At 40.7% G+C, this 22028-nt stretch overlaps 1 protein-coding gene across 1 annotated transcript in view; it reads left to right on the plus strand.

Moving 5' to 3' along the window:
* The window catches only part of LOC310811284 (dynein axonemal heavy chain 11), a gene marked incomplete at both ends in the record, with an annotated part of 70685 nt that overhangs the window by 21607 nt on the left and 27050 nt on the right, over positions 1-22028 (plus strand). The window contains 29 exons of the mRNA XM_083679403.1: positions 10726-10872; positions 11040-11233; positions 11375-11564; positions 11672-11771; positions 12002-12213; positions 12345-12566; positions 12884-13051; positions 13663-13779; positions 13862-13999; positions 14110-14234; positions 14317-14512; positions 14675-14779; positions 14873-15268; positions 15815-16147; positions 16306-16560; positions 16666-16835; positions 17052-17274; positions 17655-17771; positions 17905-17991; positions 18091-18249; positions 18469-18552; positions 18675-18833; positions 18963-19085; positions 19211-19333; positions 20033-20257; positions 20357-20448; positions 20578-20704; positions 20805-20957; positions 21072-21305. Coding sequence (XP_083535529.1) covers positions 10726-10872; positions 11040-11233; positions 11375-11564; positions 11672-11771; positions 12002-12213; positions 12345-12566; positions 12884-13051; positions 13663-13779; positions 13862-13999; positions 14110-14234; positions 14317-14512; positions 14675-14779; positions 14873-15268; positions 15815-16147; positions 16306-16560; positions 16666-16835; positions 17052-17274; positions 17655-17771; positions 17905-17991; positions 18091-18249; positions 18469-18552; positions 18675-18833; positions 18963-19085; positions 19211-19333; positions 20033-20257; positions 20357-20448; positions 20578-20704; positions 20805-20957; positions 21072-21305 — 4974 coding nt within the window. The remainder of the gene's footprint in view (positions 1-10725; positions 10873-11039; positions 11234-11374; positions 11565-11671; positions 11772-12001; positions 12214-12344; positions 12567-12883; positions 13052-13662; positions 13780-13861; positions 14000-14109; positions 14235-14316; positions 14513-14674; positions 14780-14872; positions 15269-15814; positions 16148-16305; positions 16561-16665; positions 16836-17051; positions 17275-17654; positions 17772-17904; positions 17992-18090; positions 18250-18468; positions 18553-18674; positions 18834-18962; positions 19086-19210; positions 19334-20032; positions 20258-20356; positions 20449-20577; positions 20705-20804; positions 20958-21071; positions 21306-22028) is intronic.

The following is a 22028-nucleotide window of genomic DNA, read 5'->3' on the forward strand; positions in this document are numbered from 1 at the left end:
GAGGAAGAAAGTGTCAAGAGTGCTTTGAGACAGTCACTTACAGTTCAACAGTGCAATCACTGAATCAATTTCACCTTCACTAGTTAAATATTAGTTACATGTTCATAATATATGGTCACAAGCAACCATCTTGCAACCATGTGAGTGGAGTTGAGGATTCGCAAGGATTTGTTAACACTCCACTCTCCTGCTCTGCGTTAACTTCCCTGCTCCGCTCACTGCTCACAGGGAAAATGGTGCCACTCAAGACTCACTCCTATTCATTTAATGTTTTACAACATAATTTTTCCTTTTTAGTGAGAGCCACCATCTCAAATCCTTGTGAGTGATGAGCGCTCAAATGCTCTGGTCACGATCATGGTACCCAATCACACACCTGCTGGCTTGCCTCTATGAACAGGTGGCCCATTCAGGTGACAAAACAGGAGGAGAGGAGCACAGCATGGAACAATAGTATTTACAGTGAGTTGAGCAGCCATTGTGCCATCTGTAGAGGGGTCCTAGAGTATTCTTAACAAGGAGACTGACATGGTGACTGATAACTGCTAAGGCAAATATCCTATTTAAAATGATGAGCTTATGGTAGTTCATTGTTTTCTGCAACCCCCCCCCCCCCCAACACCAGGTCAACTACAGGGCAGTGTTTGTTTCTGGGAAGCAGTTCGAAAAGTTGACTATCTGGTCACAGATAGTTCTGTCACAACATCCAATGGTGCGTAATGCCATGCCTGGAGCCTTGACTCATGGCTTTGTTTTTTTGTGTTTTTTGTCTGTCTACATATCTGCAACATTTTGAATATTATTCCACCAGCAGAGCTGTATATTTGCAGTGTCATAAGCTTAAGTGTCTCTCCTGCCTCCTGTCGACGGTGGCAGCTTGGTCTACCTAATTCACTGTTTTCACTGTCTCTACCATTACAGCTGTGCATGAACTTACATTGAATTGACAAATCTTCACTTGGGGTGCTTGGAGCAGCAGGGAGCCCCAAATTGAATTACATGCACATTTCTCTACCACAAAGGGGAGCCATCACTAATTAAAACCATGTGATTGATGACACCGACGCTTCATGCCAAAGTAGAATAAATCACATTCTTCACTTTGCTGCATTGGTTTCTATCTCCACATCATAGCTTCAGCACACTCAGGGGTGAAAACAAAACAAACCAAACACAAAAAGAGGATCTATGGGGGTCCAAGCATCCAATGCTAAATATCTTCAAATACTTTCAGCCTTTGTCTTATCGTTCATGCATGTAAGTAGCTAATTTGTCTTATTAGTACTGTATCTAAGTAAATGAGACAATAGTAACAAACCACATGAAGATGAGTGAAACTTAACTTGTGTGATTATGCAGTATAGGAAGGTAAAAGGCCAACATGAGAATATTAATTTGTGGCGATTGTGTATAATTGTGACCTGCCATATACATCCTTGCTCTTAATTATGTTAACCCAACAGGAACTCTGACCCATAAAAAAGGCAAGCTGTCAACCCACCCGTCTAGGGACAGCACTTAGTGTGTAATCACTGTCTAATGGCTTTTGAACTGAGATGATGGCACACACACCACACACACCACACACGCACACACGCAGGCAGGCACGCATGCACGCACGCACGCACGCACACACACACACACACACACTCACACACTCTCGCACACACGCACACACACTTTGGTGCTTCATATTCTCTGTACCTGGAGCTGTCTGATCAGGGCTATGTTTGCCTTTGCTTTCCTTTGGTTAAACTTCTCAAAGAATGTGGGGAACGAACACTCTAATTGGTGACCTTTGGTGAAACACCACTGAAAATGATCCCCCCATCCCTGAAATATGAACAGCAATGATTTGATCAAATGAGTCCTATCTTTGCCATTCATTTTGCCTGTATTACAGGTAAGGCTTACCTACCGGTACATATTTCTGCTAATATACTATATACATGATACATGGCTTTACTTCACACTCCTTTTGAGGTTTTATACAGACAAACTGATTTTGGGCTGAGGTATCCCAGTAATGATGAATCTTTAAATCAATGGTTTTTTTTCAGCTCAACTGAAAACTGTATTTCAATGGCATTTCATAAATAAATCAGTTTTAGAGGTGGCCATCAAATATAAATGATCTCAGGAGTAACCTGTGTTGTCACCCCATGCTGTGATCAGGGAGGAAGTGCATTCTGGTGTTCAGATGGACTATTACAATGGCCTGCTACTGCTGTTTTCGGCCCAGAACAATTTTGCACTCTTAAGGTGCATGCAAGTTTGATCCTGTCAGTGGGTTACTTTTGTTCCAGGGACCAATTAGTGGGTCCTACCTTAGCCTGCAGCTAAAAGGCGTCTAATGGTGGGGGCATCCACCTGAGAGGTGCAGAGAGCTCCCCACTGGGCTTTAATTTGAGAGAAGGGGGGGGGGACTTCTGAGGCTTTTACCATTACACAGGACTTCATTGTGGCTGCTGGCCGTTTGATCTTAAAATAATTTACTTAATGATCTCACTGCGGGAGCAATTGGTGCTGCTCGATTAGTCTGCAAGGTCTAATGGACATGGGAAGAAATAGGAGGAAGGAGGGAGGGGAGAGGGAGAAAGAGGGATGACACTTTCAGCACTAAACTAGTCTACTCTATAGGAGATCTTTTCTGCCTGCCGCAATAAGACTGTACAACTCCTCCTCCAGCTGGCTCGTTCGGGGAGTCAAGCTGGGGGATGTTAAATCATACTGGACTGTTCTTACTGTATATAATGATCAGATGTCTGTTTTATTTTATTTTAATTCTATTTTATATTGTCACTTTATTTTGTTGTTGTTTGTGATGTGAGCTGTCATGCCTTAATTTCCCCTCAGGGATCAATAAAGTACCTATTTATCTATCTATCTATCTATCTATCTATCTATCTATCTATCTATCTATCCCTGCTTTGTAACCTTGGAGAGCAACATTTTACAGCATCATGGTGAGAATGAGATTTTGTGACTGCAATCAGGACAAATATTTGAGGTATTTTGTATTCTGTGAAAAAAAGGGTATTAAAAAACCCTTGACATCCAGGGTGAAGACCAGCATTTAGCATCTAGGACTTCAACCAACTGTTTACTTTTACAATCGTACTGTGTATCCCAATTTTTCAGCACAAAGTCACAGTCAAGAGTCAAAAGCAGTGTTACTGAAATGAGGGTGTATTTAGAAAACCTGAACATATTCTTACTTCAGAGAAAACCTCCCTCATTCATCATGAAAAGTATACTGTATGAAGATTTGTACAGTGACCACGTGAATACATCTTTGTTTCACTGTCCCCTGCCCCTGCACATTGTCAGAAGTTCTTGGTAGGGTTTTTTGTCAGGCAACAGCTAGTGAGTCACAGTAATGAGGGGGATAACTAGAACACTGGCGCCCCCGTTATTAAAATAATTACATTTATGATCAGGATTTCCCCAGACGATTCCCCATTTTATGGAATTGAATGAACAGCAATTAAGTTTAATGGGGAAGTTTAGAACTCATTTTAGTTCACAGGGGCAAATTGAATTAAGAGCGCCACATAATTGCAATAACACTGATGTCTGCCTAATTTGACTCCCTGCTAAAGGAACTCTGGAAGACTTAATAGAAGCTTGAAACACTGTAATTTAACCTTTCGCTATGTTGTACAGTATTTCTTACCGGTAGGAGAGAAGAGATGGGTATGAACACAACTACCTATAGAATCAAGGGAAATACAGTTATATAATCCAGCAGTGTAGTATTATGCATTACAGCTTGAGGGCAAACAGGTATTCAAATGTGCAGAACACAAGGAGCTTGGGGTCATGGTGGAGAAAAGGGAAGAGTTGAAAATGTTGCTTTTCTCACACTACCCAATGAGGAGCAGTGAACTCTCTGCCACAGGGCCAAGAAGCCTAACTGACCCCTGTCCTTGGTGAGAACAAGGAGAGAGATGGGGGAAGGGTTGTAATGCACCCATTACAAGACAGTCGGACTCAGGTAAATTGGTGCAGTTTATAGCAATCCCTCTGGCAAAGAAAGAGAGAGAGGGATGGGGGTGGGGACTAACACAGATCACTGTTATTAAACCACAGAGAAAGGTTGTTAGTGCACATGAAGTTGTTTGCAACGTGTCGTGACAAAACCCTACTCAAGCCATTCATTTACAACAGCACTCCAATAAAATCTCTGAATGGACATTTTTTGATAGGCTATTAATCTGATGTCACATTTGATACTTCACACTAGTGTTTGATACTTCACATAAGTTCAGCTACAGTGTATTCATCATGGACTTGCACAGAGTGAATATTTGTATGGCTACACACATACTGTAAAGGTTTTGAATAACTAAATGAATCAAGTAAAATAAAGCAGTTGTTAAGTATCAAGTTAGGTTTGTATACTTTAGTTCTCTTTTCTAATCATAAGGGGTTGATATTAACATGTGTAGAGGGGAACAATCAAAGATAAAAACACAATACCAACCTAAGTACAATATTTTCTCACTTAAAATAAAACTTCATATATTACTACACATATTTGTAAGAAAATGAAAATGTAAAATTATGATCTGTGACATTCTCAGTTAAAAGAGAGAGGATGTATCCATAAAACATATGCACTTAAAATATTGCTGCGTCTCCTGCTAAAACATGCCACAACATATTTGTAAAAACAACCGTAAATCTTACAACAATGCCGGCGGGGAATCTTGCCTCAATGGAATCTTTATTTCTCAACGTCAATACTTAAGTTAAAGCTCACTCTGCTTTGCATGAGAAAAAGATGTGCTCTTGAGGCTTCAATTACCTTTTAAAAGTAGACACCATCGCTGTGTGTGCTGGAGAGAGGACAAACACTAGAGCACTGAAGAAATCCCTCTCCATTTGCGCTTTTGATTTTATGTTGTGACTTTCTATACAACTTGGGCAAAGGTCAAGCCGGTTGCTCAATAAAGCCAGGAAGAGCTCGGCAGTTAACGTTGCATAAATTATCAGCAACACTGAAACATGTAAAGATGCTACTACTGGACCTACCTAGTAATCGTTGTAATATTGATGTCAATTCAATCTAATGTTTATTTCCCACACTTAGCTACTGTGTAAGAATACAATGATAATCATTTATACAATTACTTATTGGTGAACTGTGTAAAACTCAGATTCAACTATCTTTCTTTCAAAATTAGTTTCATTAAGATAATATATATATATATATATATATATATATATATATATATATATATATATATATATATACTGTAAATACAGATATTTTTTGCCATTTAACACAAAATGTACTGTAGCCTACCTCAAGGGGCATGGTATTTATATGTCATAGATTCTGCATTGAAAAACATCTTTCATGCATGGGGTGTTTGTATAATAGCTATCTGACTGTAGGGTCCCATATGCATTTTAAACATTTATTGACCCATCCCCCCATACAGACGGTAGTAATCCCTGTGCTGGGCTCTGCCTAGAACCACGAGATGTGCATATTAAAACTTTTTACTGGGGCTCCACAACACCTGCGATCCCCTCACCATTGAGCCCTGCGCCACAAGAACATAAATCACTGTTTGTGAGCGGAATATCTCATTGAGGGCCAGCATTCCACAGTTTGTGCTGGGATTAGAAAATCAAAAGGGCACACGCTCTGACAAATGCTACGCAAGGCCCCAAGGAAGCCAGAGTGTTGAGAGGCAGCCAAGGAGGCTCGCTCAGCTCTGTCATTTATAATGGGGCAGGACTGACAGCAACCCCCGGGACATTACCGCTACAACCCCAAACCACTGCCTGCACTTGTGCCATCCAAATACGTACAAATTATGGCCCAAGCGCTACGGAAGAGCCATAGCTAATTGCAGGAAGCGTTCTCCTGCGTGTTCATTATCTTGTTTGGTTTTGAGATAAATGTATTTTCAAGATTGTGTTGCTATGTTGAACCTTTGCATCTCTGTTCCTCAGGTTAACCTATGTTATGTGTCTCATTTTACTGTGGCTGTGGAAAAACAAATCTATTGCAGGATCTGGAGATGCTGTTACATTTGCACTGTACTTGCATGCCAACATTAGCTACATAAAGGATGGGAATTATTCAGTGTGTCATTCTTTGAGTGAATTGATTTATAGGCTATAGTATCTACTCTCAAGTAAAATCCAACTGTATGATCATCAGTGTATCACAGTAACCATCATGCATTCCCTTAGAAAATGAACAATGATGTGGGAAATGCAAATGCATCACTCAAACCTCTCTCAAGGGTCTTTTGTCCTGTATGTTAGTCAAAACATTGAGGAGATTAATTTGCATTTATGGAGTGAATAATTACACAAGTACACTATATCTGAAGTATAAAGGGACCAGCTCAGGTTAAGGCTGATTGACAGAGGTATTGTCTCATGGGGCTTCAGTTCATTTAGAGGAGCCCACAGTGATCCCAGGCATTATGACCACAGGGGCAGTGCCAGTCTCGGAGGATGCTGATTAAGTGGGATAAACCAGCCCCTCAGACACAAGTGGCCCGGCCGTCCTCGGGGGACTCCCCCGCAGGTCTCTGTGGTCTGGTCCCACCCTCCTACCCCACCCCTCAGTCTAACCCGCCACCTCCACTACACACACAACACTCCCCTGAGCACAAACAATGCAACTGTGCAGGTCCCACTATACAGAATGGTTGTTGTTATCATATAATGGTTGAAGTTATCATATCACTTGCAAATTCAAATAATTGTGTGAGGCATGTTGGTGAGCTGGAATTCCCTGGAATTACAAAACATGTACTTCTAGCTAAGGATGTGGACAACATGACCAAAAGACATCTTTCAAAAACATTTTCATATGAAATTGTGAATTTTTTTCAAATTGATGGCAATTGCATTCAAGGAATACATGTTGTTGGGGTCTGTGGCTTTAATAATCATCAAATCTATAACCAGTGAATTAAGAACAAATTATAAATAGCCTACATATGTTCAAATGATTAGCATGAATACAAAACAATGGGGGATTATATTACAATTGTAAGGTAATGGGTGTCCTTAAATCTTTTGTATCTCAACAGAGGAACACTTAAAACATGCCTTTCAAGATAAACGCCGGCTGTTGTAGTGCCGCTTACCCCGTCCCCCAGGACAACGTATCCATCAACAGATGCCCTCGGGTGTGGGATAACAAATTTGTTCATACTGGGGCTTACATAACACCGCAGGAGCCTCATGAGAAACCTGGATGGGGCCGGATTTGGCATGCTGATCTACCGTAACGAAATTCCAGTGGTATAGGCTACACAGGTTTTGTTTTTTGTTTGTTTAGGCATCCTCTCACATTGAGTTTGATGGGAGGCTACTGTGCCTATCTACGTATCTTTCTCTCTATCTCTCTTTCTATCTTATGAAGGACAATTTTGTTTAATTTTTGCTTTTCAAATAAATCTACTACTCACTCTCCAGTTCATAATGGGCCTACATCCAATGTCCAATTTCCACGAATTGAAAGAAGCTCGGCCAGACTCGCTGGCAGCTATCACCCTCAACTTTCCCTACTGTTTAGGCTGAATGTTTGTGTTATGGCACTAACCATTGTGATACATTTTCTTTTAATAATAAGATAGGCTATAGTATAGGATAGTCTTATTTACCTCATTTCACTCCTGTGCAATAAATAGGCCCATGTCTATGTAGGCTACTCGTGGTGGAAAATTACTTCAAGCTACGTTGAATAATGGCGTACACAACTTTCACAAACAAACTATAAAATATTTTACTTATGAACTGTCTAAAAACTCACCAAATTGTCTCAACTCTGCAGTACAGTGGAGAATTCCGGCGCCAATGCAATGGCATGATAAAAGTCAAGTGTTGTCTTGAGAGGAGTCTCCAATAAGAGACAAAGTAGTGCCCTCTGCAGGACGTCAGATAAACCCACTGTCAATTCCTCATCACCAGTCTTATGCCGTTCGAAATAATGTATTTCCTTGAGTTTATTGCGGTGGTTTACCTATAGGGCTTACACATTTATATCGTCATGTTTTCATAAGAAAATGAAACCGTAAGTCCTAAAGAGAAATAACATTTTGTCACTTCTAAAAAAACAGTGTTGCGCATGATGAAGTCTCTCACTAGCCAGTTATGCAATTATGTTTGGTTAAGGCTATACCCTTTTAGAAGGCAAACGAAAATGGAGCGATAAAGAGCGTCACCCAGGCCCTCTAAAGAACACATGTGGTGATCACTGTTGTCACTTGGTAGGCTAGAGTCCTGTAGAGGGCATCCTTGGAGTGCGTGGTCCTGTATCCAAGCCAAGGTGAGCTAAGAATCCCCACCACACACACTCTTCTAGTAAGAGTGGGGAAATTATCTTTTACCCTAGAATTACTACGTCATCTAGGTGTGCAAGACACTTATGCCAAAAATAGGTCAAGTTGCTATGTTATTAATCAAACAGCAGTAATGCAGATAATCAAGGCACAGTAATGTTACAACATGGGTGTCATTATCTGCAAGTAATTACATTATTGACTACACCTCAAGAAATTCATGATGCAAGGTTTCCATATCCCTCATATATAGGCTACTACTCTTTGTAAGTGAGATTACTGATTTAGGAAATAAGAGAAAAATAAACTTCCATTTTGAGGGAAGAATATCTTTGTCAAAGAGATGGGGTGGATGGTATATACATTATCTCTGCATCATTGAAATTAATTATAAAAACTGATTTTATAGATAAATTATGAATTATAGACACATTGTAGACAAACTTTGTCTTAGTGTGCAAAATTTTCACTTTTCAGCTGGTATGAATATTGTATCCAACCCTGTTTGTAACAGATGATATCTTCACTCAGCAAAGGAGATCAAGAGTGTATGCAGTACAAGCATTTCCTGTGTTTGGCATACTGTAGCTGACAATGTTTCAAAATGTTTTATGATGAAATATGTGATACAACACAATACTGTCTTTACGCTTGTATCTAAAATATGATGCATATAGGCGAACGATTTCTATAACCTTTGTGGTCTAATTGCTCACAAACACGGCCTACCCATAGCATGGTTTGTATTTAGACCTGCAATGACTCCTATTCCATTAGGCCTGTATCCCCCTCAGTCTCATTGCTCCCATTATCTACCCTAACCAGTGGTAGAATCATGATAGGGTGAGAGTTCAGTCCTTGTCAAAGAACTGTTGCCACGGACAACATTGTACACACAAACCCTAAAATGCAGATCATCCTGGCCCACATTAAAAAGAACCAGATCTGGTGTCAGGATGAGAAGAGAGCTGTATACTGTATGATATGATATCTGATTTGGATATTGCATTTCCTTTTTTTCTTTCTTTTTTTTTTAAACCTGCACCATTGTGAAGCCATTGCATGATTAAAGAGGCAATCTGGGAATCAAACACAGCAAAGCAGTCGCTTCTGGAGTTTGAGAAAAATATCTATCTATCCATCCATCCATCCATCCATCCACTCAGCCAATCTATCTATCGTGCAAACCATCTTTAAACGTTTTCTACTACCAAAATAAGACTTTGAAAGCGCAAATTTGCATGAAATCCTATTTTATACCACTGTGTGCACAGCCTAAACCGCTCAACCTATTGACTTCAAATCACCTTTTAAATGTCCAGACATTTTATACTTTTTGAGCTGTACTCGAATTTGCCTGAAATTTCAATTTGCCTATTAATTCCAATGGCCATTCAGAGTTTTGATACTATTTAAACGTTTTAAACTTCAAGCCTTTTTAAGTTGCATGAATTAACATGGATTTCTATGAGGACTATTGGGTTCCTATGATACATTTTAAAATGCATCAGCTCTTTAATCTTTTAAGCTTTTAACTACTCAATCCAACTTTAAAATGTGTACTGACTGACCGTACTTAAATAACTTATGTCCACATTTTTGATACTCTTTAGACTTTTTAAACATTAAAACTATCTATAGTCCAAACCATCTTTTAACCTTATCAACTACCAAAATAAGACTTTGCAAGCCCACGAAGTTTCTTCAGGAACTTCCTTTTGTAATTATGACTTACAATCTTATAACTCAGTCAGGGAAAGGACTTCCATAAGTATATTAGTGGACCATATAGTACGAATATAACGGAGTGGACTGGGCAGCATTATATGGTCGTCGCCAAGGAAACGATACCTGCACCGCCCCCCAACATTAGCTACTTCAGAGGAAAATCTTTTGAGCTCGCGCATGATAGCATGCACGTCTGTCAGTCGTCACTGGTGCATAAGATACTATTTACTTTTTTGGGAATTTAAATATTGATACATTGTAGCGCAAACTTGTAAGAGGCAAAAAACAGGCACAGCCATGTCTGACGAGGAGAATGTTTCTCCATTTTCGGAGGACGACAGAGCAAAGTTTATAGGGAAAAAAGTTTGTCGCATATTGCAAGTGAGAAAAGAAACATGGGAGAAGTATGTAACAATAGAGGAAAACCAGACAGTTCTTAAAAGCTTCTTTGAAATGCACAGTCAAATTCTATTTTTCACCTCAACTTCGTCTGGTGCTCTCGTTGCTTCTAAGGAGGTAAGACTGCTTGTGAAGATACTCCTGAAGTTCAGAGTGTCTCTGTTTATAAGGAGCCAGTGTGTAGGCCTAAATACTGAACTTAAGCTAAAGGCTACTGTATAACCCGTCCTGACATCTAACATTCTAGAAACTCTCATGTTTATATCTCCTACTGTAGGTCTCACCTGCTACTACTAAAAACAAAGAATTTTATGTTCTCAAGAAGAAAGCTGTGTCCATCAACTTTGAGAACTGCAGGAAGAGTTTACTTTTTGGGTTGGTCTCACCATCAGTACTGCCACAGCTGGCACACACTGTTGAACAGGTAATTCATTTCCCCCTTGCAATTATATTAAAATATGATAGGCCTACTTAGTCTGCAAACAAATGAAAAAGACCAGAACAGGTATGAATTATTATAATATACATTACATATTTTTCCAAATACAAACAAAACATGTGTAGATACTTTGCTTAATCTTCTTTCTCAAGGTGTGTGTGCCACTTCTATCAAACAAGAGAAACCATCAGATGTGGCCAAATCTGATGTCTCAAGATGTCAGCCGACATGTCGAAAACATGAGGAACAAGACATCGGTTGTCAGGGGCCAGTTTCTAGGGAAAACGCTCCTGCCCATTCCAACAGCAACAGCCAGGATAGAAAGTTCTCAGAGTACCATCAAGATGTAAGATATACACCAAATCGCAATAAAGGATTGCAGTTGCTGCTTCTGCTGTACTGCAGTAGTTCAATGCCTTTGAGTGATTTTAGGCTATAAAATAAAGTATGATTTAAGTCCCCTCTATTGTTTCATTGTATAAACCAGGCATGATAGTCATGACAGGACAGTGGTCCATGCCATTGAGTCTATGGTCATCAGCTGGACCCATCTGATCCAAAAGGTATTGAAGGAGGAGTCTGCTGAGCTCCTTCTGAAGGGATTGAACCCAGGGCCCAGTGCTGAGCTGAACTTCTGGGTATCCAGGAAGGACAATATTAACTGCATATATCAGCAGGTGAGTCCTGTCCTTCAAATGACATGCCATTCTGTATGTCAACATACAGTATGATTCCAGGTAGCCTTTTGAAATTCTTAATAAACCAAATGTATCCTCCATCATAGCTCCAGAGTCCTATTGTCCAGAAGATGGTGAAGATTTTAGAAATGGCTGAGAGTAGTTATTACCCTACTTTCAAAACTCTGATAGGAGATGTTTTCAAAGGTAAGGCATTGTGTTGATATGATGTCATGTGATGTAAATGTGTTCCATTGTTTTGGTTGTGACTGAGGTATAAGCACCGATTTTTGTTTGCAAAATATAGTGTTTAACCCAAAAGCAAAGTTTTCTGTTGATATAGACATGTCCCGACATACTAAATATGGTGCCATGCCACTATAGTCAAGTTGTCTCTTGAGAAAGTGGGTATGACTGATGTCTTCTGCATGCTGAAGCACTACAAGAGGCCCAAGATGTTGAACTACATCTGCAGCCACTGCGTTTACTACTGTCTCAACTGGAAAAGGAGGAGTTCCCACACATTGAGCCGTTCATCCCTCCTCTGTTCCACCTCCTCTTCCTCATCTGGACCCACTGTCCATCATATAGCACGCCAGCACACATTGTGGTGCTGCTTCAGGAACTGTGCAATCTACTCATTCAAGAGGTAAACTTTCTGAGAGTCATTTAGGACCACCAATTAATTAAATTAAACAATACTAGTGTGACTGAACTGATACATTAGATTACACCTTTTCAAATAGAAATGCCTAAATGTGTAACCTCTTTTCCCTCTAGGCCACAGACTACCTCTCTGCTGAACAGCTATTTAGGGATGACACAGAGGAGGGCCTGGTGAAGCTACGGGTGGTGTTGAAAGTCTTCAGATGTTTCAGGGAGAGTTTTCAGAACCTGCGGGAGAAGCTGGCAAGCCTTGCCAAACATGCACACTGGGACTTTCCGTCCTCCATGGTGTTTGCACGGTTCAACCGTTTCTATGATCGTGTACTACAGATAGAGGTGAGGTCACAAGACTTCTGTACTGAAAAATGTTCATCCAATGTTCATTTCATTGCAATAAGTTTGATTTAAAGGGGTAATCATAATTGTTTTACTCCATTGTTTGTAAAAATGAAATTGTAAACAAACACTGTGTAACATAGTTAAAACTATAATTTTGATATCGTAGATAATCAGTCCTTGCATCCATAGCTCTGTTTATGAATTTGAGTCGTTACATTTTTCCAGCTCAGCTGTTTAACCCAAAAAGTGGTGGGGTGACTGCTTTGTTGTTGTTTGAATCCCAATGATATTAGTTTGTTTGTGTGGCTTTTCAGGACCTTTTTGAGATCATGCTTGAGTTTCAAAGGTTGGAGAAGCTGGAGTTTGGTGGACTCAAAGGGAAGGTCTACAGTGAACAGGCCTCTCAGATGCACAGAGAGTTCCTAGATCACTGCAAGGTGTTTAAGGACAGTGAATACAACCCACTTGACTACAGCACTCAGGTAATGTTTGGCTTTCAGATCCCTGGTTATGAATTTCTATAATAAGTCCTCTGTCACAGAAGAGTTATGATCCTAGATTGATGTGTTTATGACAACATGCTACCATGCACTGTTGCATCTCTCCCTCCCTCTGATCAGGAGCGAGATACAGTATGTTGGTTTAGTCAGTGTTGTTAGAGAAAATGCTGCTGATTATTCTAAGACCCTCTAGAAGGCAATGCAATGCCATATCTTACCTTGATCTGCATACCTACAGTACTGTAGATAAGATGCTCAAACAGTAAAGAAGCTTGTTTGCCAACAGGGAAATAATCAGTAGGCTATGGATGCTTATCAGGACAAGTGTTTCTCGCAGTAAAAGTCACTTTGCTTTGCCAGTCAAAGCCTAGCAACATGACAACATCTACTGTACCTTGCAATATTTATGACACAAATCACATACATACATGTTAACATATGATGAGAGTCATCATTTGAGAAATGGGCATATCATTCCTACCTGATATAGCTATAGCATGGATATTACATTCTGGTCAGGGAAGTGCAATTTAACCAAGTTGTATCATTATTTGTAGTTCACTAATGATTTTGTTGGTTGATATTGTTTACAGGAGTTTGAAAGTGACTATGAAGATTTCAAAGAGAGAATTGTGGACTTTGATCGCCGTCTTGCCACCATTCTTTGCTTGGCCTTCAAGGATTGCTCAGGATTGGAATCAGCTTTCAAGGTAAGACAAGTAACGATGATGATGAAGATGATGATGACCTTGTCATTAATATCATCTAATGTTGATTTGTAATTAATTAAAGCTGTTAGCTGTCTTTGGACCTTTCCTGGAAAGAGGACTTATCAAGCAGATCTTCAGCCCCAATGTTCTTGTCTTGCTACAACTCTTCAGAGAGGAGTTAGAAAAATGCAAAGACCTGTATAACTCCCAGCTACATCAGGTATGAACCATTGAATTACACCAGTTCTGTATGTACTATATATTCAATATGATCATCACTCCTGCTGTGAATTGTTCTCATAATGTATGTGACTTATTTATGTTTTACAGATGGAGAGTGGCCTGACTTTGGTGACCAAGAACATGCCTCCAATGTCTGGAGCCTTAAAGTGGGCACAAATGCTGCGGGACCGAATTCAAACACCCTGGGAATGTTTCAGATTTGTGCTTGACATGTAAGTGTTGCTTACATAAAATATCAACTAATCTTATTGGTCATTGCCTTTGAGCCAATTTACTGCATTTACTTATTCCCAGGCCCACAGAGGGTGCAGAGATGGAGCTGGTTTACCACATGCATATGGAGATGTCTACTCTCCTAGACCAGTACGAGGAGGATGTCTACACAGACTGGTGCAGTGGCCTTGACCAGGTCTGCCAGTGCAACCTGGATCAGCCCCTCATCAGTAGAGATGCAACATCTGGCCTCCTCTCAGTCAACTTCAATCCAAAGGTAATGTTGTCTTATGCGTATGAATGACAAACGGTAGTTAGAGTTGCATCATTAGTTTTGATAAACTGTTCCTTGAAATTTACTTGCCGTTTGAGTATCATAAAAGAGCATGATTTGTTTATTTGCCAGATTGAGTGTGATTGACTGTTCCTTTCATGCTAGCTGGTAGCAGTCTTGAGAGATGTGAAACACCTTCAAAAGCTTGGTCAGACCAACATCCCTGATGCTGCAATGGCTGTGTTTGAGAAGAGAGACTTGTTCATAAAGGTTGGAAACAGCTAGATAAACTGATTAATTTCAGAATAAACTCAAAATCACAAACCATGATCACTGATTGTATTCATTGGTTTTGTTTGCCAGTATGAAGGCAGTCTGCAGTTGTTGGTCCAGTGGTACAACAAGCTGAAACAGACAGTGCTGGAGGTGGAGTTTCCTCTCATCAGAGCTGAGCTGGTAACCATTGACATGCAGCTGTACAGGGCAGAGACAGACCTCACATGGAAGGACCAGGACTGCTGGGGTTACATCAGAGCCACTAAGGATGTGGTCCACAGCCTGGAGAGGCGAGTGCAGAAGACCAAGGACAACTGTGACACCATCCAGACCATGATGAAAGGATGGAGCAATCAGGCCATGTTCTGCAGGAAGGACAACAAGAGAGACACTCTTATTCTACTGGAAGACAGAGGTGACCGTGTGAACAGGAGATACAGCACCATTCAGAGGAATGGGCACACCATTCACAAACTGGTAGAGGTAAGAACTATACCATAACTTCCAATAAGCTCTTCAACTTCCAATTTGTCGCCAACAGACGCCGGGCCACTAATGACATTGAAGCATAAAGCGCCGGTCCCTAATTCACACTGGGTCAAAATAAATTGTTTACTGGTATTTATTCTCTGTTGATATTAGCAGATGATGTGGTTAACACCTGGGCTGCTAAAATATTTTTTATGGTAGGCTATGCCTTGATGTGTATGGAACATTTCATATTGTGTCCAACATTATAAAAGTGATATTTTAGTGCATTACTAGTCTGAGTTCGAATTATACTGTACATCGATTCTTGCGGAGGCCCAATGTAGATCATTTAGCATTTTGTTGGGGGGGGGACCACATTGAAATTTAAATTCTTAGGGGGGGGGGGGGGCTGATATAGAGATTTTGCGGGAGCTCAGTCTCCCTGAACCCCACTGTAATTCTAACTATGTTACTAGTGCATACAATTCTTTGATCAATACTCCTCAGTTGACAAGTATATCAATATCACTCCTCTAATTCCTACATTGATTTCATCAGGAAAACATGTTCCTTTTCCATGCTGACCCTGCTTCGGAGGCTTGGCAGTCGTATCTGGAGTATGTGGATGAGATGGTGGTGGAGGGTTTCTTCAGTTCCATCAGCCACTCTCTGGAGTTCTTTCTGGAGAACATGGAGGCAGGTCCACGTCAGGCTCCTCTGTTTGAGGCCCACATGTTGCTGAGCTCCTCTGTGGTGACCTTTCTCCCCTCTCTGGAGCGAGATGCTGGAGATGGCCTCTATGAGCTGGTGGAGAGCCTGATCGGAGATGTATTTAAGACGTCAGGGTGGGTGGAGAGGGTGGCAGCTCACCTGGTTATGGAGAACTATCAGGTAATAGAAGGATTGTAATACAAGTTGTACTGAAATGTACCTTTCATGGGGAAAATGTTGCTGATTTATTTTGTCACATGGTCATTTATGTGACTCTTACTATAATCCTTCAAAGCTGTATAGTCTTGTTTACACCTGTTATCAAACCAACCCTATAGGATGACATGGATGAACTGCTGGATCTCCTAGACCTGAGGCAGGACGTCATGGAGCAGGTGGAGGATGTTATCAAGAAAGCCTTGGAGTACCAGAGGACATTTGACTGCTACACCAGCCTGTGGCTGGATGACAGAGCTGAGTTCCTCAGGCAGTTTCTGCTGTATGGACATGTGTTAACCACTGAGGAGGTGGAGGCTTATGGAGAGGATGTGTTCCCTGAGAATCCTCCCACAATTGAGAAGTTCAAAAAGCAGGTAAACTTGTGCTGACTTTTTTTTTCTTTTTTACTTTTGCAAACATTCTCACAATTAGAAAGTTGTGCCAGTGAATTCTTATGTGATTCATGCTGAATTTTTCAGATTGATTATTATGAAGACCTGTATGCACAGATTAGCAAGCTTGAAGATTTCAGAGTGTTTGGGGGATGGTTTAGAGTGGATATCAGGTCATTCAAGATCGGTCTTCTAAACATCATTAAGAAGTGGAGCTGGATTTTCAAAGAGCATCTTGTGACATATGTCACCGACAGGTGAAATTCCTATCATTGTTCCTGCATAATTCATTGTCTTAACTTGTATCATAGGATTGAGTATGTTTAATTATATCTGTTAACCATTTGTTCATTGACGTAATTTCAACAGTATTATCAATTGTACCACTCAGTAGTTTACTTAGCCTACCTGATTTATTGGAGCAGCAATACAATTCAGATTTAGCCAGCGTCAATACATGTTTTCATCCCCAGTCTTGATGAGCTGGAAGACTTTGTCAGAACCACAGTTGAGGGTCTGGGACAGCCTGTGTCTAAGGGGCACCACCATGGCTTGGTAGAGGTCATGGGGCATCTACTGGCTGTAAGAGACAGACAGGTAGCCACAGACAGGCTGTTTGAGCCACTCAAGGACACCATCACTCTGCTGGAGCGGTACAGTGAGACCTTGCCAGAACAGGTCTACTCCAAACTGGAGGTGAGGAGCTGTCCTATAATGAAGATGGGGTGAAATACTGTTGATGCATTTTCAAGTCCATTAGACACATTTAAACAACACAATGCATTAATATTTATATACTTTTAACCAAAGTGACTTAAAGTAGAGTGAGTGCATGTCCTGTATATGTTTAGTATATGGTCCAAGCAGGAATCAAACCCATAACCTTAGCCAGTGCAATGCTCTACCAACTTAGCCACAGAGGACCACATTTGAAAATAACACTTGTGTTCTATCACAAACTCATTCTAAACCCAACTGCACAACTGTATATCGTGTGTTTTCTCTGGCAAGTATAGCCATCCCACCATTGAATATTTGTATAACATTACATGTATATAAAACTGCTGTCACTTTAGGATCTCCCTGAAAAATGGAGTGGTGCTAAGAAGCTGGCTTTGTCAGTGAGGCATGAGGTGGCACCTCTACAAAATGCTGAAGTGACGGTTATACGAAAGCAGTGCACAGCTTTTGAGGTGGGTGAACAGTTCTTTAACCCACAAGTGGCCCCTTATTCCAAAGGTCTTTATCCTATGTTATACAAATGATCACTTCATCACTTCAATATCCACGCAAGTATTTGTACACATGATGTTTCTCACTCCACAGTTGAAACAGAACAAATTCAGAGAGAGATTCAAAACAGAAGCACCCTTCAGTTACAATGCTGTGAAGCCATACGCCAGTCTGGAGAAAGTGAGTGTTCTAATATTTAGTATTGAAACAGTATTTTCCATTCATACAAGGTGCAATCTGTATATTCATTCAGAATTATTTTCATGTGCTACTGTCTAGTCCGACAAAGAGATCAGAACCTTGGAGAAAGAGATAGTGGAGCTACAGGAGTCCAGTAACCTGTTTGAAGTAATGATCCCTGACTACAGAGAACTCAAACTCTGCCGAAGAGAGATCATTGTCCTCAAGGAGCTCTGGGACATTGCTGTATATGTTCAGGTGAGCAGCCAAACTGGTACTGTATAAACTACCTCTGAATATGTCATAACTGAAAGAGGGCTGGAAAAAAACCTCCTCATAGTTTTTTTTACACATAAGCCAGCTCCCTCTGTGTCTGTCTTTGAGTCTTTAAACACCGGTGCTGCCCTGCAGCCTCCAAATGTCCTCATTAGGCACCCGCACCCATTCACTTCTGCTTGTACGTCTTTATCTATGCAGTGCAGTGTGGAGGACTGGACAATGACCAAGTGGAGGGAGATAAACGTCGACCAGATGGATGCAGAATTGAGGAGGTTTGCCAAGGTGAGGTCACCTACCGCATCACACCACCACACCACTTCTGTTGTCTTGCTCTCATACACCATCAGTATTGGGAACAAATGTTCTAATCACTAATTGTGTTTACCTACCTTCTGTTTGTGTAGGACATGAGGAAGCTTGACAAAGAGGCCCGAATGTGGGACGTGTACTCTGGGCTAGACCTGTATGTGAAGAACCTGCTGACATCACTACGGGCTGTTAGTGAGCTACAGAATCAGGCTGTACGAGAACGCCATTGGGAACAGCTAATTAGAACCACCAAGGTGAATGAATACACTTACATACGTAGGTCTTACAGTCCAATGAGTTAATATGCATGATGTTGAAACAAAAGGCCTAGAGAAGTGTATGTTTGCTTGATGATATGAGACAGTACTCCCTCTCATGTGCAGGTGGACTTTACTATGACAGATGGGACTACCCTGGAAAACCTCCTGGCCCTGCAGCTCCATTTGTTCGAAGAGGAAGTCCGCAACATTGTAGATAAGGCAGTCAAGGAGATGGCAATTGAGAAGGTTACTCATATCACTTATCAGTATGAATATATGTAAAAGGCCTGTTGATTATTCTATATGTATACATGTAGTATTAGCAGAAATTATTCATGTTTGTTGTCTTTTGTTTGTCTTTTCTCTTTTAGGTTTTAACTGAAATTAGTCAGACGTGGGCAATGATGGAGTTTTCATATGAGAATCATTATCGAACCTCAATGCCTCTTCTGAAATGTGATGTGGAACTATTAGAAACTCTAGAGGACCATCAGGTACATTTCAGCCTTTGTTATGTGTCATGAGTAGAATGAGTAGAATATGTTTCATACTTGTATAGAAATTATTTTATATTTTTGGAGAAAAATACAGTTACAGTTACAGCTATTCAAAGTGTTACTTTTGGGCGTTGCTGACACAATGTTGAACGGAGATGAGAGTGTTGTGAGGGGGTGCTCTGCTCTCTAACTGTCCTTATACCATAGGACTAAGAGGAGAAAGGTCTCTCTCAGGCAGAACTATAGAATCACCTGATTTATTGCTGGTGGGGGAGGATGGGTATTGTTGCTCTTTGAGGGTCTTTGTTAGTATCCCACATCTGCTGGGCTGAAATGCAGCAATTAGGGACCTCTCCTCTTCAATCTCCTCCCCTCACTGTAAACAAACTATCAATGACCCACTCTCACTGAAAACTTGGGATTGCAGACCTGAAAACAAAAGGGAGCGAATATCAAATTCAAGCAGTGGCTTATTGTATAGCAACTTACCTTTCTCAAACACTTACACTAATAATAATAATAATAATAATAATAATAATAATAATATTAATAATAATAATAAAAAATAAAAAAAAGCCATTTAACGGAAATTTATCCAAAGCAGTACAGTACATTACAGAGTGCATAAATATGTTGGGGTATTTTATAGTAGAGTATATACCCTCACACCACTGTGTATGTGTACACGTCTTGCAGGTGCAGCTCCAGGGGATCTCCCAGAGTAAGCATGTGGAGCACTTCCTGTCCCAGGTATCAGGTCTGCAGGGGCAGCTGATGGTGGCAGACTCTGCACTGCTGGTCTGGCTGGAGGTCCAGAGGACCTGGGCCCATCTGGAGAGCATCTTTATAGGCTCAGAGGACATCTGCCACCAGTTGCCTTCTGATGCACTTAGGTTCCAGGCCATTGATACTGACTTCCAGGTCTCTCCTTGTTCTCTTTGAATTGATAGACAATTGATGAAAAGCTCCTTCTTGTTCATGTGATGCACGGTATACCACATGTGCATGTTTTCTCTGCAGGAATTGATGCTTGATAGCGCCAAAACAAGGAATGTCATTGAGGCCACTAACAAACCGCATCTATTTGAGAAACTAGAGGAGCTACAGAAAAGGTTCAAATTGTATACACCTATTATAATCTTACATTTAAATGTTTGTAGAATTTGGCCATTCCTACTCTATTTAGACTTCCAAGATTTACCTATGGATCTCAGTCTTTGAACTACTGTTTTCTATTCCAGATTGGCACTATGTGAAAAAGCTCTAGCTGAGTATCTGGAGACAAAGAGACTTGCATTTGCTCGCTTTTACTTTGTCTCATCGGCTGACTTACTTGACATCCTCTCAAAAGGGAGCCGCCCCAAAGAGGTACAGTCAGATTCAACAAAATGTTTTGACTTCGACTGCTCTGATCATAAGGATATGTGCAATATCTGTAATGGTACCTTACATCATCCTCAATTTACAGGTCACATGCCACCTCTCCAAATTATTTGATAATATGGCAGACCTTGAATTCTCTAAAGATAAAGGACTGGATTCCAATAATGTTGCAGTGGGAATGTACAGCAAAGAAAGGGAATATGTCCCATTCCAAACAGACTGCAACTGTGTTGGACCGGTAAGATGACCCTAATGTGCTAATACAATCTATTAATGTCAACATTTTTGATACAATCAATTACCCTAATCACGACACAAAAAAACTACTGTCATCTATGCGGTTGTGTATCAGGTGGAGGTGTGGCTGACTTGTCTGGAGACCACCATGAGGGAGTGTGTGAGGGGTCACCTGTCAGAGGCTGTGTCCTTGTATGAGGACAAGTCCAGGGAGCAGTGGGTGTTGGATTACCCTGCTCAGGTAGCTCTCACCGGCTCTCAGATCTGGTGGAGCAACGACCTGTGGATCGTGTTTGAGAGACTGGAGGAGGGCTTTGAGTCAGCACTCAAAGACTATAACAAGAAACAGGTGACTGACCAACAATCAAAGACCTTTGTGAGGTCTTATAGCTCCTAAAATGATCTATGAAGAGTAGGTTCCAGACGTACATTGCAGCTCAATAAATCACCTTTTATGATTTCCAGGTTTCCCAAGGTACATCATTATATTGTTAGAATATAAAAAGCAACATACAGTTTATGCGCTGCGAGCAGGGTTCGAACCTGCGCGGGGAGACCCCATTGGATTTCGAGTCCAACGCCTTAACCTCTCGGCCATCGCAGCTGACTGCCTTGTCACAGCCTGTAGCTGTGAGGGTGGGTTATTTTGAATTTCAAGTCAAAAGCTATGTAACTTTTCGAGTGAGTGCTTATGGCCTACAGAAGCCTATGCATATACTGTAGAGCCTTGTGAATATCATGTCACAGATCATGTATTATTAAGATCTTCAACATGGATAATGCAAATAGGCGATAGTGTCTAAATATCATATCACATTATTTTAAACATTTTGACAGTATGATGTATTGGATGGTATTTTTTGTTTGTTAATAATTAAAGTTCAATGAGTATGCATAACTTGACTCAATGCATAGGCTAGCTCACTTTCAAACATTACCACCAAAGATACAAGGTATTCTCCAAAGCCTTTAAACAAGAGATTGTGCCTCTTAAGATGTCATTGTGCATTTTCAGACAGTCACAATATTTGATAGGCCTATCATGCACAATGCACTGCATAGGCTACCTGTC

The sequence above is a fragment of the Argentina silus genome (genome assembly GCF_951799395.1).
Source record: "Argentina silus genome assembly, chromosome: 10".
NCBI classification, from domain to species: Eukaryota; Metazoa; Chordata; class Actinopteri; order Argentiniformes; family Argentinidae; genus Argentina; species Argentina silus.